Source organism: Furipterus horrens, unplaced genomic scaffold (genome assembly GCF_987537825.1).
Source record: "Furipterus horrens unplaced genomic scaffold, mFurHor1.1.pri manual_scaffold_4, whole genome shotgun sequence".
Lineage (NCBI taxonomy): Eukaryota > Metazoa > Chordata > Mammalia > Chiroptera > Furipteridae > Furipterus > Furipterus horrens.
Genome location: NW_028327174.1, coordinates 94,904,122 through 94,919,757, shown reverse-complemented (window position 1 = coordinate 94,919,757; position 15,636 = coordinate 94,904,122). Strand labels below are relative to the sequence as shown.

Here is a 15,636-nt window from a genome sequence, read left to right as displayed (position 1 = left end):
ACTTGTGGGGGAAAAAAGTCTAAACCATTTCTGTCCTGTGAACTATCATGATATGGGCTTTGCCCTTTGTCTCATTTTTCTGTATTTGGCATCTATTAAAACATTTACATAAGCCATGAAGAGTATTAACAATTGTCTTATACATGTTCTCTAATCCTAAACAGTTGAACTCTATAGAAAAATCCAAAGAACAAGTTGAACTCTTATTATGACAAATATCATTAGCAGACAGGTAAAGACTGTCAAACAAAATGGATTCTGAGTTTAATAACAGTCCACAGGTATACAGGCCTTGGTGATATCTTGGGATAGCTGTCTGCCTTTGGTGTCAGCAGCTTCTTACCCGAGAGAAGGCTTTGATGTCTGCTGTAGGTGGAGGTGAGTGTCAGAGATAGTGGTAGATGTACATTCATGGTTAGGCACCTGGTAAGATCCCTTCCAAGAAGGTTGGAGAATGTCTTGTTTAATGTCCTTTCCAAGAAACAAAATCTACAGTATTTATCTCCTGGGAACTCTCAATGAAAGGAAGCAGTTAGCAACCTTGGCAATTGTGTAAGATGGCTCCTTTTAATGTTGTCAGCTCATAAATTCCTTTATCTAAGGCCAGAGTAAATGCACTATGATGAGTAAAGGAATGCAAAAAGCAGAAAATGTGGAGGCAGGGAGCAGGGAAGACCCAAGCAGCACCATAGCTGCAACTATTCGTTTCATTTACAACCATTACTTACCCATACAATATACCCTCAATATCTAATGAAAATGAAGTAATCGATTAGCATTTTTTAGCTTGAATGTTTTATCCTAGAAACAGTTTTCATAGATATAAAAGTATATTATCAACATGAACTTATTTTTATAAAACCCAGGCTAAATAAAGGCTTGTCTGTTTTACTTAAACCAACAAACTTAAGCTAACTTTCATTTACTAAGGATTAATTTTAGATTGTGTGAACTTATAAGGTGTTTGAGTTAGTTTCTATGTTTCTGATAATCTTAGAATACTCTATCCTTACAGGTGCTTGCCTTCAAACTAACTTTAACTATACCGTCGAGAGGTAGAAAATTACCTCACATTGACAATATATATATATGGACACAGAGACCTTTCAGCCATGAGAAAAACACACTAGTTTTTTAAAAAATAATCAGGTCCAAATTCTGTTTTGGAGACATTACAATTGATATCTGTTCTTGACCAGTCAAGTTCTTCCTTTAAAATAAGGACAGCCATTTTTAACACCTCAAAGAATTGGGTTGACACCTGAAGGACATCATAGATTGATCCATTTATCTAAACCCTCTTTTGAAGCTTCAGCAGACCAACTAAGTTGCTTTCCATACATTCTGCCTAATTTTATAGCTTGATTTTTCTAATTGTGCATGCAAAAGATTAATTTAGAAATATCGAAGGATCCTTATGATGACCATCTTAGTTATAAATGGGAGGCTGACTGTTGTGGGACTTGTTAGCCTCAGAAGCGCAATTGCCCATGTTAATTTTGAGATGTATAGAGTTTGAACAAACTTCTACAAAAACCAGCCCTTATGTGCACATCTCCAGATGAGCCAATGCAGTGGCTATATCTATAGGATTACTTTTTGCCCTACAGGAAAATTTTCCTTATGCAACGAAGATTGTTAGTCAACTAACAATACCCAAATAAGGGACATTGAGAGCTTACTGGATGCTGCTGGAACCACAACACTTTTCAAAGCATGGGTCCCTCTCTTGGGCTCCTCTCTCAGGGTGAACCCATTCCAGGGTGCCCCGTCCTTCTCCCCACAGCTCCTGTCAGCTTCTCTGGGATGAGCTGCATTACTGCATTTAGCAACTTCCAACATCCATCTCTGCCATTGTGGATTTGGGGACCTGAACAACTATCATTACCCCACTGGCTATTCAGGTTGGGGAAGCAAGTGTCCTTTCTCTTTCAGAACTGAAGAGAGTTCAGTCTCTCATTTAAACACCAAAGATTTTGTGCAGACTCTTAGTAAGCAATCCAACTGAAAGCAGCAACCCTTTCCTTGAGTTATCTCATCCCTTATCTACCTCAAGAATTTTCTAAGAGTAGCTCAAATAAAGTCATGGCCTGCTGCTTAAAGCAAGAAGGCCCTGGTTTCCAAGAGAGAGTCACCCAAGTTCACCTGGTGTGAAGTGGGGAACTGGTAGGCACAATGGGCCCTTGCTTGTACCTAACACTGGCTCCAGGTCCACAGAGTGGCCCTGGGTGGGCTTCTTTGCAATCTTGTCAACAATGCCAAGTAAATGTCAACATAAAAAACATCTAAATCTGTAGATATTGTTTTATGAGTTTTTGTTTGTTTGTTTAGCCAATCTGACAGCATATGCCATGGAGCAAGATCTCAAATGCTCCCTCAAATCCAGTTTTTTAAAAAAGATACAACCCCAGGAATAAGAAAATCAACATAATTACAGACATGGAAGTGATTTTTAGAATGATAAGAGAATATTATTAACAAATGTATGCCAGCATATTAGAAAACCTAGATAAAGTGGATGCTTTTTTACCTAAACTATTTTGTAATCCTCATCCGAGGATATGTTAATTGATTTTAAAGGAAGAGGAAGGGAGGGAGGGAGAGAGAGAGAGAGAGAGAGAGAGAGAGAGAGAGAGAGAGAGAGAGAGAGAGAAATCGATGTGAGAGAGAAACATTGATTGATTGTCTTCTGTAAGCACCCTGACCAGGGCTCAAACTCACAACCTAGGTATGTTCCCTGCCTGGAAATCGAACCCACAACCTCTTGGTGTATGGGATCTGCCCCAACAAACTGAGCCACTTGGCAAGGGCAAATGGATGCTTTTATAGAAGAAAGTACAAATCACAAAAATTGTCCTAAGGATTTTTTTTTAATTAACCAGAGTAGAAATTGAAAAGGTAGCCTAAGTTTTAGTCCTCAAAAACGCCAAAGATTTAACATTTTTATGTGTAAGGTCTACCAAAATAGCAAGGAATAGATCATTCCTATGTTACATAAACTTTCCAGGAATAGAAAGGAGTAGAGAACCTCCACAATCATTCCAATAACAAAAGAAAAAGGCAAGAAGTAAAATATGAAAATCTGTAGACATATTGTCATTGTTTGCAAACAGTGGGCTAATCCAAGTAGAAAATTCAAGCAAATCAACTCAAAAGCCTTTATAACAATTAATAGGATCAGTAAGGTAGAAGATTAATAAATGAACACAGTCACTTTCCTGTACTGATAATGGTTAGGCTGGTCAACCTGTTATAACAAAATATCATAGACTGGGTGCCTTAAGCAACAGGCATTTCTTTCTCATACTTCTGGAGGCTGGCAGTTCAAGATCAAGGTCCTGGCTCATTCAGTTCCTGGTCAAAACCCTTTTCCTGACCTGCAGACAGCCACCTTATCACTGTGACCTCACATGATGGGGAGAGAGACAGAGGGAGAGAGAGAGAGAGAGAGAGAGAGAGAGAGAGACAGAAGAGAAGAAGAAAGAAGAGAGAGCTTTAGTCTCTCTTCCTCTTCTTATAAAGTCACTGATCTCAACTTATGACCTGACCTAAACCTATTTGCTTACTAAGGCCTCACCTGCAAATACTATCACCTTGGGTTTTTAGGGCCTTGACATATGAATTCTGGAGAGACACAGACATTTAATACATGACAACTTATAACTAATTAGTAAATATAATAGACAAGATCATATGCTATCACGTTTTTAGTCAATATTATAATGCAAGTTTAACTAATGCAATAAGAAAAATGAAACAAAGGGTATGAATTAGAGAAAAAACAAAATTAAAAGCCAAAAATATTGATTGCCAAACTCAACAACAAAACAACAAACAACTCAACTTAAAAATGAACTTCAATAGATATTTCTCAAAAAAAGATATATGAATGACCAATGAGCACATTAAAAGATTGCTCAATATCATTAATAATAATGGAAATGCAAATCAAAACTACAAGATACTACCTCACACTCATTAGGATGGCTACTATAAAAACAAAAAAGTGTTGACAAGGATGCAGAGAAATTGGAAACCATGTGTGCTGTTGGTGGGAATATAAAATGGTACAGCCACTGTGGAGAATAGTATGGTAGTTCTTCAAAAAATTAAAAACAGAATGACCATATGACCCAGCAATTCCCCTTCTAGGAATATACCCAAAAGAATTGAAAGCAGGGTCTCAAAAATATATTTATACACCCATGTTCATAGCAGCATCATTCACCAGAGCTAAAATGTGGAAGCAACCCAACTGTCCATCGGCCAATGGACACTTGTGGTATATACATACAATGGAATGTTATTCAGCCTTTAAAAAGGAAGGGAATCCTGCAGTGTGTCACAGCACAGATGAATCTTGAGGTCATTATTCTATGTAGAATAAGTCAATCACAAAAAGACAGACCCTATATGATTCCACTTAAATAAGGTACTGTACTTAGTCAAAATTGCAGAGACAGAAAATATAATGGCGGTTGTCAGAGTCTGAGGAATTTATTGTTTAATAGACATAGAGTTTCAGTTTTACAAGATGAAAAGAGGTATGGGAATGGGTGGTTGTGATTGGCCACCCAACAATGTAAATATATTTAATACTGCTAATCTCTACACTTAAAAATGGCTAAGATGGTAAATTTTGTTCTTTGTATTTTACCACAATAAAAAAGAAAACATGAGCATGGTATATGCTTTCACTTATTTGTATCTTTCTCAATTTCTTTCTTCAGTGTCTTATAATTTTCCACGTATATACAGGTCTTTTATTTCCTTGGTTAGGTTTATTCCTAGGTATTTTATTCTTTTTGAAGCAATTGTGAATGGGATTGTTTTCTTAATTTCCCTTTCTGATAGTTCATTATTGGAATATAAAAATGCAACTGGTTTCTGGATATTAATTTTGTATCTTGCTTGCTGAATTCATGTGTCAGTTCTGGTAGTTTCTTGATGGAATCATTGGGATTCTCTATGTAAAATATCACATCATCTGAAAATAAAGACAGTTTTACTTTTTCCTTTCCAATTTGGGTGCATTTTATTTCTTTTTCTTGTCTGATTGCTGTAGCTAGGACTTCCAGTACTATGTTGACTAAGAGAGGTGAAAGCAGACATCTCTATCTTGTTCTCAATCTTAAGGGGAATGCTTGTAGGTTTTGCCCATTGATTATGATGCTGGCAGTGGGTCTGTCATATATGCCTTTAATATGTTTAGGTATGTTTCCTCTCTTCCCACTTTGCTAAGTGTTTTCATCATAAATGGGTACTGGATTTTATCAAATGCTTTTTTTGCACTTATTGATATGATTGTGTGGTTTTTATCCTTCATTTTGTTTATGTGGTGTATTATATTTACTGATTTGCAAATGTACCAACCTTGCATTCCCAGAATAAATCCCACTTGATCCTGGTGTATGATCTTTTTGATGCATTGCTGTATTTGGTTTGCTAATATTTTGTTGAGGATTTTAATATCTATGTTCATCAGGGATATTGGCCTATAATTTTATTTTCTTGTACTGTCTTTATCTGGTTTTAGAATTAGGATAATGCTGACCTCATAAAATGAGCTTGGGAGTCTTTCCTCCTCTTGAATTTTTTGAAATATCTTGAGAAGGAAAGGTGGTTGTTCTTCTCAGAATGTTTGGTAAAAGTTCACCCATGAAGCCATCCAGTTCAGGGCTTTTGTTTGTTTGGAGTCTTTTTTTTTTTTTTTAATTACTATTTCAATACCACTAGGTGTAATCTATCTATTCAGATTTCTGATTCTTCCTGATTTAGTTTTGCAAGATTATATGTTTCTAGGAATTTACCCATTTCATCCAGGTTGTCTAGTTTGTTGGCATAATATTTTCTTACAATCCTTTTTATTTTTTTGATGTCAGTTGTTATTTCTCCTCTTTAATTTTTTATTTTATTTATTTGGGTCCTTTCTCTGTTTTTCTTGATGAGTCTGGTTAAAGGTTTATCAATCTTGTTTATCTTTTCAAAGAACCAGCTCTTGGATTCATTGATCTTTTGTATCATTTTTTTTTTTAGACTCTATTTCTCTCTGATCTTTATTACTTTCTTCCTTCTGCTTACTTTAGGCTTTCTTTGTTGTTCTTTTTCAAGTTCCTTTAAGTGTAAAGTTAGATTGTGTATTTGAACTTTTTCTTCTTTCATCGCATAGGCCAGTAATGCTATGAATTTCCCTCTTAGGACTGTTTTCCTTGTGTCCCACAGATTTTGAAGTAAGCACATACAATGGGCTAAAGATAGTTTATTCAATAAATGGTTTGGGGAAAATTGGACAGGCACATGCAGAAAATGAAATTAGACCACCTTCTTACTCCAAACACAAGAATAAATTCCAAATGTATTAAAGACTTAAATGTTAGACCCAAAACCATAAAAATTCTAGAAGAAAACACAGGCAGTCAAATCTTGGACATTGCTCGTAGCAATATTTTATCTGATATAGCTCCTCAGGCAAGGGAAACAAAAGAAAAAATAAACAAATTGGATTACATCAAACTAAAAAGTTTTTGCACAGCAAAGGAAACCATCAGCAAAATTAAAAGACAACCCACAGAATGGGAGAACATATTCACCAATACATCTGATAAGGGGTTAATATTCAAAATTTATAAAGAACTTATAGAACTCAACACCAAAAAAAAACAAACAATCCAATTTAAAAATGGACAAAGGACCTGAATAGACACTTCTCCAAAGAGGACATACAGATGGCCATAGACATATGAAAAGATGCTCAAAGTCACTAATCATCAGAGAAATGCAAATTAAAACCTCAATAAGATGTCATCTCACACTGGTCAAAATGGCTATCATCAATAAATCAACAAGCAACAAGTGCTGGTGAGGATGTGGAGAAAAGGGAACCCTAGTGCACTGTTGGTGGGAACGCAGATTGGTGCAGCCACAATGGAAAACAGTATAGAGATACCTCAAAAAATTTAAAATGGAACTGCCTTTTGACACAGTGATCCCATTTCTGGGAATATATTGAAAGAAACCAAAAACATTAATTCAAATGAACATAAGCATCCCTATGTTCATTGCAGCGTTATTCATAATCATCAAGATATGGAAGCAGCCCAAGTGTCCATCAGTAGATGAGTGGCTAAAACAACTATGGGATATTTAAATAACAGAATATTACTTGACCATAAAAAAGAAGAAAATTCTACCCTTTGTGACAGTATGGATGGACCTGGAGAACATTATGCTAAGTGAAAAGAGCCAGTCAGAGAAAGACAAATATCATATAATTTCACTTATATGTGGAATCTAATGAACAAACTGAACTAACAAGGAAAATGGGGACAGACTCATAGATAGAGAGCAGGCTGACAGCTGAGGGGGGAAAAAGGGGGTGGAGGGACTCGGCAAAAAGCAAAAAGGACTCATGGACATGGACAACAGTGTGGTGATTGTGAGGGGGTGGATATAAGGGAGATAAGTTGTAATGGAAAAATACACTAAAAATACATATTAAGGAAGAAAGAAAAAACAAAACATCTTTCAAAAACTGATTGTCTATGGAGTCTATACAAAAGAAGCTGTAGGACTAATAAGAGAGCTCAATAAATCTTCTCTAAAAGCAATTGTATTTTCTTTACATTAGGTACAAACAGAAAATATAACTTTTTAAATGTACCATTTATAATAGAATACTTTGTTTATTTTAAATAAAACACCTAGAAATAGCCTAACAAAAGATATATATGGGTAAATCATAAAATGTTATTAAAAGACATGAAATAGGGCCTAAATAAATAGAGAGATGTGTCAGGTTCATGGCTAGGGGACTTAATATCACAAAGATATCAAATTCCCCAAGGTAACCTATATTTTAATGCTATGTCAATAAAATGCTCATCAGGATTATTCATGATCCTAACAAGTTGATTCTACTGTGTTCTTGAACTAAAAAAGGAAAATGGCTAGCCAAGACAGTTTGCAAGAACAACAAGCTGGAAAGAGTCACTCCCTGTGAGAGAGCAAGATTTAACTATAAAGTTGTCATGATTGAGACAGTGGGGCCCACTGGTACCAGGATAGATAAAAAAACCTATGAAATAGAATGAAATGGCTGTTATGAGACCCATACATGTAAAGAAATATAATTTATGTCAGAAGAAGTATTTCAAACAGTAGGTGAAGATGGACTATTCAATAAATTGTATTAAGAAAATTGGTTATCTATACAGAAGAAGAGAAAGCATATCTGTACCTCATATAGAGCACAGAAATATATTCCAGATTAATGGGTTATTATTTAAAACAAAATTTTAGAACTTTAAGAAGATATAGAATATTTTTGTGATCCAGAATAAAGAAGAATATTTAAACAAGATGCACAAAAAATAAAGGAAAACTTTATAAAATTATTGTATATTAAAAAGAAAAAACATAGAGGACAAAATTATAAATTTGATCACATTGAAATTTAAAACTTAGATCCATCAAAACATACCATAGCCTTGGCTGGTGTGGCTCAGTGTCTTGAGTGCCAGTTTGTGAACCTAAGGGTCACTGGTTCGATTCCCAGTCAGGGCATGTGCCTTGGTTGTGGGCTGGGTCCCTGGTTGCAGGAGTGCGGGAGGCAACCACACATTGGTGTCTCTCTCCCTCTCTTTCTCCCTCCCTTCTCCTCTCTGAAAATAAATGAATAAAATCTTAAAAAAAAAAATACCATAAAGCTAAAGACAAGCCACCAACTAGAAGAAGGTCTTACAATGCATATAACTGACAAAAGGTTAATATAAAAAATATAGAAAGAAGGGACTTCCGGCCAAGATGGGGGCGTAGATGGATGCACTGTGTCTCCCTTCACAACTAGGAAGGAGTGCAACTAGCTCAGAACTAGAAACAACCAGAAATTCCAGAGGATCAGGCTGCATGGAGGTCCAGCAAAAAAAAAGATATGGAGAAGAAATGCTCATACAGACAGGTGGGAGGGGCGGGGCCCGGGCAGAGAGGACACGGTGTGGTGGCGGCAGCAGCAATGGCAGCAGCAGGCTGGCGGAAGGTGCAATCACGGGTTTTCAGAAGTCAGGGGGGACAGCGGGGAAGATCTCACAGACCTCGAGGCTCGTGGTCTCAGCACCGGGGAGGATCAAGCCTTGTTGCTTCTGACTGTGCTGACGGGTGGGGGTTGGGGTGAGGGTGGAAACTGCTTGTCTTTCAGCAGAGTCTGCTTGTTTGAAGGGCCTCCACGGTCCTAGAACATCCGCAGACTCACCCACTCTGGGAACGATGGCCAGGGCAGCGACTAGAAGGGCGCCGGTCCGGTGTGGAGGTGGGAGAAGTGCCTGGAGGAGTCAAGTGCTGGGCAGGTGGCATTGTTCCCTCTCAGACTCATCCCCCACATACAGCACCACAACGTGGTGAAACATGTCGCCTTGTACTGATGAGTCCCTAAGGCTCCGCCCCTTACAACATAACAGGAGCAAAAGCCCTACCTCGGACGTGGAGGCAAACAAACACAGGAGCCTGTCAGAATGAGGAGACAGAGAAGTATGGTCCAAAAGGGGGAACAGATCAAGGTTCCAGTGGGAGAACTAAGTGACAAGGAGATAGCCAACCTAACAGAGGAGGAGATAGACAACCGAACAGATGTAGAATTCAAAACACTGGTGATAAAGATGCTCTCAGGCTTGACAGATATGCTTGAGTATAGCAAATGCATAAGAGAAGAAGTGAAGGCTATGCTAAGTGAAACGAAGGAAAATCCACACAAAACCAATGGTGAAGGGAAGGAAACTGGGGTTCAAGTCAATGATTTGGGACATAAGGAAGAAAAAAACAGTCAACCAGTGCAGAATGAGGAAGCAAGAATTGGAAAAAATGAGGAAAACGTCCCAAATTTTGTGAAGGAGATGGACAGACAGGTCCGGGAAGCATGGAGGGTCCCTGGCGAGCTGGACCCAGAGGGGACCACACCAGGACGCATCATGATTGAGATACCAAAGGTGAAAGATAAAGAGAGTCCTGGGGACAGCAAGAGAGAGGCGGAGAGTTGCCTACAGGGGGGTGCCTATAGGACTATCAGCTGATTTCTCAGAGGACACTTTTCAGGCAGGAAGGGACTGGCAAGCAGTATTCAATGTGATGAAAGGCAACCTGCACCAGGATTACTCTATCCAGCAAAGGTATTATTTAGAATGGAAGGGCAGATGAAGTGCTTCCCAGACAAGGTAAAGCTAAAGGAGTTTATCATCACCAAGTCATCACCAAGGGACTTACTTAAGAAAAAGAAGATCAAAACTATGAACACTAAAATGACAACAAACTCACAACTACCGACAACTGAATCTAAAAAATAAAAACAAAATCCAACTAAGCAAACCATAATAGGAATAGAATCATAGGCATGGGGATCATTTGGAGGGTTATCAGCTGGGATGGGGGAGGGGGAGAAATGGGGAAATAGTTCAGGGACTAAGAAGAATAATCGGTTGGTACAAAATTGACAGGGGGAAGTTAAGAATAATATAGGAAAGGGTGAAGCCAAAGAACTTATATGTATGACCCATGGACATGAACCAAGTGGTGGGGAGGTTGCTGGAGGGAAGCGGGGTACTGGGCAGAGGAGAGCAAAGGGGGGAAATTGGAACTATTGTAACAACATAATAAAATATACTTTTTAAAAAAAGAAGCAAGGTAGGAGGGTGGGGAATAGACGGGGATGTTGAGAAGAGCTTTATGCACAATCCATGGACATGGTCTAAGGGTGGGGGGCTGCTGGAGGGAGGTGGGTTGCTGGATGGAGGGGAGCAAAGGGAAAAGAAATTGGGACAACTCTAACAGCATAATCAATAAAACATACCAAAAAAAGAAATAAAAATATTTTAGTAGAAAATATATATATAAAGAATTCTCAAACAAACAAAACCAATGACTCATGAGACAAACAGGCAGGGTATGAACATGCAATTCAACAGAAGCTGATGTAAAAATCTCAACCCATTAATCATTTTAAAACCAAATTAGAGCAGCATGAAATATTTTATACCTATCATATGAGCAATGTTTTCTAAAATTCACTAATACCAAGAATTGGCAAATCTAAACTCATAGAAACAGGGAGCCCGAAAGTGGTTGTGCGGGGAGGGTGGGGATGGGAGACTAGGGAGAGGTTGGTAAAATGGTACAACTTCGATTATAAGATGAATGAAGTTTCAGGATAGAATGTAAAACATGGTGGCTGTAGTGATAACACTGTCGTATAACTGAAACTTTCTGAGAGAGAGCACTTAAGTGTTCTCACACACACAATACAGATAACTATGTGAGATGATGGGATTGTTAATTAAATAGGTGGGAGGAATCCTTTCTCAAAGTATCTGTATATCAAATTGGCACAATGTACACTTAAAATACCTTTCAGCTTCATTTGTCAATGATACCTCAATAAAGCTGAAAAGGGAGAGTTGACAAGCCTGTGGAGCGATGGCATTTCGTCTTCCCTGCCGTCAGGAATATAAACTGGACTGACACAGGATGAACAGAACAAGCAGTCCCCACAGCAAAGACAAGGACACACTCACTATTAAGTGGCAGAGCCTCTGCTATGCAGTGTCCCAGACGTGGACCTATGTGTTTACCGCAGTATTATTTCTATGAGCCACAAACAAAAGATGAGAAAAACATTAGCAGGAGGGTGGGTATTTTAGATGACATATTCATAAAGTATACTTTTATACAACAATTAAAATGAATAAACTACAGCTAAAACATAGCTAAACGGCTAAATCTCAAAAACTTAACATGAACTGCAAAAAAAGTGAGTTTGAAGAAAAGCTACCATTGTTGCCATTTATATAAAGTTTTAAAACATTTGAAACAATGCTGTATAGTTTCATATCAGAGCATTCAGGGAATGATCAACACTGAATTCAATTTAGCAGTTCCCCATGGGGAAGAAGTCTGGGTCGAGGGGTCGGAGAAGCAGTCAGAGGCAGGCCTGACTTCATGGTGTTGGCTCTCTCGCCTCTCTGCCCCAGGTGTGCCACTGGGGAGGCGTGGCAGGACATCATGCTGGCCTGCATGCCAGGGAAGAAGTGTGCCCCCGAGTCTGAGCCCAGCAACAGCACGGAAGGGGAGACGCCCTGTGGCAGCAGCTTCGCCGTCTTCTACTTCATCAGCTTCTACATGCTCTGTGCCTTCCTGGTAAGCCCAGGTGGCACTGAACAGTCACAGGGAATGAGCACAGAGCTCGGGGCAGCCGGAGCCTGCCAGCTCTGCAGCTCAGGATCAGGGCGACCCCTGCAGAGGAGCTGGCTTGGGAAGACTGATTTAGTAGCAATGTCTAGCCACACTGAGATAAGGGCAGGAAGCCTGAGCAGGAGTGACCTCAACCAGCTTCTCTCTTGTCCTTTCTTGGCTCTCGTCACAGTGGCATTGTCCCAGAGGACAGAGCAGTTGTCTGTGGAGGCCTAGAGGCAGAACAGACTTGCGGAACGAGAGTGGATGAAGTTGCGTTCTGTCCTGGGCAGCGCTGCCCAGCAGCCTGGTTTGAGAGAAGCTGTCCAGCCCACATGTGGGTCCATCCCACACAATTCTGAGGGGAGCTGTGTTATGTACATACCCAAGCAGCTGGTCTTTGGAAATGTCAGCTTCTTCCACACATGGCACTGCTGGCAAAGTAGACTCAAGTGGCAAGTGTGCAGGAAGGTCCTCATAGGTGACTCATCAGACTCTCTCTTCTCTGCAGATCATCAACCTCTTTGTAGCTGTCATCATGGACAACTTTGACTACCTGACAAGGGACTGGTCTATCCTTGGTCCCCACCATCTGGACGAATTTAAAAGAATTTGGGCAGAGTATGACCCTGAAGCCAAGTAAGTTCCCAGTGGGAAATTCTGATTCCCAAAGCTGAAGGAGAAGACTGCACAACCGTACCTATAGCCTATAGAACAGGGTCAAGGTGGGTTAGCACTGGGTGGATCCACTGAAAACACTGACTTGCACCAGACCCCAGGGTCAAGGGTCAAGGGCCAGTAATAGGATGCCAGGCACATTTGGCTACGTTGCGAACAATTGGCTATTTTCAATTAAATGGAAAGATAGAAGATCCTAGTATTAGGAATAGCTGGTAGATACTCAAGTTTAGGATGTTCGGAGCCAGTCACATCTCAATTCCATTCCTGCCTCTGGTTCAAGGAAACCCTCATCAATCAATCACATCTTATTGACAATAAATATTGTACTTTTTGGTCAGGTGGTTAGTGACTGAAGCAGCAAGTACATGTTGAGCATTTCCTTGAACTGAACATAAACTATTTGAAAATGACTCATTAAAATCTAAACACGTATACATTGGTTTTGGAGTTTTAGTATATATTTCTGCAGCTCTGCATTGCGTTTGACTCACAGGCCTACAGCTTCAGAGAGCTCCTCCTGTAGGTGGGCCCCACCACCTCTCTGGCCCATGTATCCTGGGCTGCTAGCCAAGACTATGCCCCTGGCTGACCTTTCCCTCATCTCCTTGCCTTCTAGAGGTCGTATCAAACACCTGGATGTGGTGACTCTGCTCCGGCGGATTCAGCCCCCGCTGGGTTTTGGGAAACTGTGCCCTCACCGTGTGGCTTGCAAAGTAAGAGATGACCTGGGTTCATGGGAGAAAGAGAAAATATGGGAGGCAAAATGCCTATTTGTCTTATAACCTTGGTCAGGATATTGATCCTTTAAGGGAGTGAAGAATATTTTAGGTGCCTGAAGAAATGAGCTTGAGCCACATTATATTTTAGGATTCTTTCCAGCACTTAAGTTCTCAGACTCAATAAAGGACAGTGAATGCTTCATGTCCCAGCGTGCTATGTGCCCGGCCCCGAGCAAAGGGCCTGGTTCTGAGCAGACTTTGCTGCCCCATCAAGCTGTTCCCTAGGCGACCTGGAAAACTTCCCATCTAGGGTAGATGGGTTTTGGTGCTTTCCTGGGGTCACAGGGCCATTAGAGTCCATGCATCAGTTTCGGAGATGCATGAAACCCTACAATTGTAAATGAAATCACTGAAACACTCACAAGGTGAGAATCCAGGGAGAGAATCCATCCATCATGTTCACCCGATTTCTAAGTGAGTCCGTGATGTTAAAGACAGACATTCTAGGTTCTGTCAGACCAAACCCTTGCCCATGTGGCCTTGCATGGCCCTGAGGGGGAGCTCCCCCTCAAGTCGCGTGCCCTCTCTTGCTTCCCTGTAATCCCAACCATGTAGTCCAGCACTTGCTGAAGAGTCTCATTCCCACTCTCTCCCCCTTTCTTTAGTTCTCATCATCACCATTCTGTATTCCATGCTGGAATAGTGACAAGCTGAAGAGGGGTTTGGGGGAGTGAGGGCAGAGAGCTGTGCAGAGGAAGAAGCACAAACAGAAAAAGTCAGCGCTGTGGCTAATCCACTCAAGGAAAATAGAGAAATGAAGGAATGTAGGACCTTCTATTTATGCTCTGTTTTACTCAGTTTCTCCTCACTTGTACCTCCACTTCATTCCAAAAAAATATTTTAGAAGATTCCCAAGGGTAAAGAAGATAGGAGGGAAAAAAAGGGCACAAATTAAATGTGAGATAAAACAGAGTGGGAAGCAAGAGCAGGGCGAGTGCAGCCCACTCGAGGCTACAGCATGTCCATTGGGGCCTCGGATGGGCCTGGACGGGTGCCGATTGAGCTTTATGCTTCCTGGGACCACTCTAAAATGTACACTGTCCGTGAGAATCAAGAAGATCCAGTCACTCAGAGTACGTATAACCCCTTTTGTAACTATGATTAACAGGACACACCATGTGATTTAATGAATAATGTCCTTGACCACAACCTGAGAGGAGGTGCTCTCATGGTGCTCTTTCTCACAGTGACCCTGTGAGTGCTCAGGGCCTCACCCCAAAGCACAGCACACTAGCAGCAACTTTGGAGTGTGGGAAGGGATGAGAGAGGGCAATCCATTCCTCTCCAGTGGCTTCAAGCTTCTGATCTGGCTTGACGCAGAGGCAGATTTTTCAACATACAGAAAAAAGGACTCACTGCATCTTCTGCGAGCATCTTCCATTATTCTTTCTCTCATCAGGGCATTAAATGGATATGGTCTGACAGGAGGGCTCCCCGCAAATGCCTGCACACAGCTGTTCTTTTTGCCAGGAGAGGGCACACCGTGTGCATGAGCAGCATTTGAGCGGGGAGGGGGTTGGAAGTAAGGGTCTAACGGGGACAAATTCCATTCCTCCCTCACTCTGTGCAGCACAGTGAGAGCGCTTATGGCAGAGCCAAGGCTCTCCCCAGCATAGGTTTTGAATACATTTCAGTGACTCATGCTTACACACCCCCGCCCCACTCTAAGCACATGCCCACAAGTTTAGCGGCTCCCTCCCAGCATCTTCCTGCTGTGGTGGTTCTGTGGGTCCTTTGAGGATCATTTGCTGTAATCACCAGCTTGGCCTCCCCTTCCCTTCCAGCGTCTGGTCTCCATGAACATGCCTCTGAACAGTGATGGGACAGTTATGTTCAATGCCACCCTGTTTGCCCTGGTCCGGACAGCCCTGAGGATCAAAACAGAAGGTAAGGATCACCCATGGGGCACTGAGAGAGCCACTGAGAAGATCGTGCACACCAGCCAGAGAGGCGGTCAGCAGCCTGC

The 15,636-nt window shown here is 40.8% G+C and overlaps 1 protein-coding gene across 5 annotated transcripts in view; it reads left to right on the top strand.

The window, feature by feature from the left end:
- The window catches only part of CACNA1C (calcium voltage-gated channel subunit alpha1 C), a 713,310-nt gene that overhangs the window by 676,855 nt on the left and 20,819 nt on the right, over positions 1–15,636 (top strand). For all 5 annotated transcript variants that reach the window (XM_090273794.1, XM_090273795.1, XM_090273796.1 and 2 more), the window contains 4 exons: positions 12,012–12,177; positions 12,722–12,849; positions 13,508–13,604; positions 15,455–15,557. In XM_090273794.1, the coding sequence (XP_090129920.1) occupies positions 12,012–12,177; positions 12,722–12,849; positions 13,508–13,604; positions 15,455–15,557 (494 nt within the window). The remainder of the gene's footprint in view (positions 1–12,011; positions 12,178–12,721; positions 12,850–13,507; positions 13,605–15,454; positions 15,558–15,636) is intronic.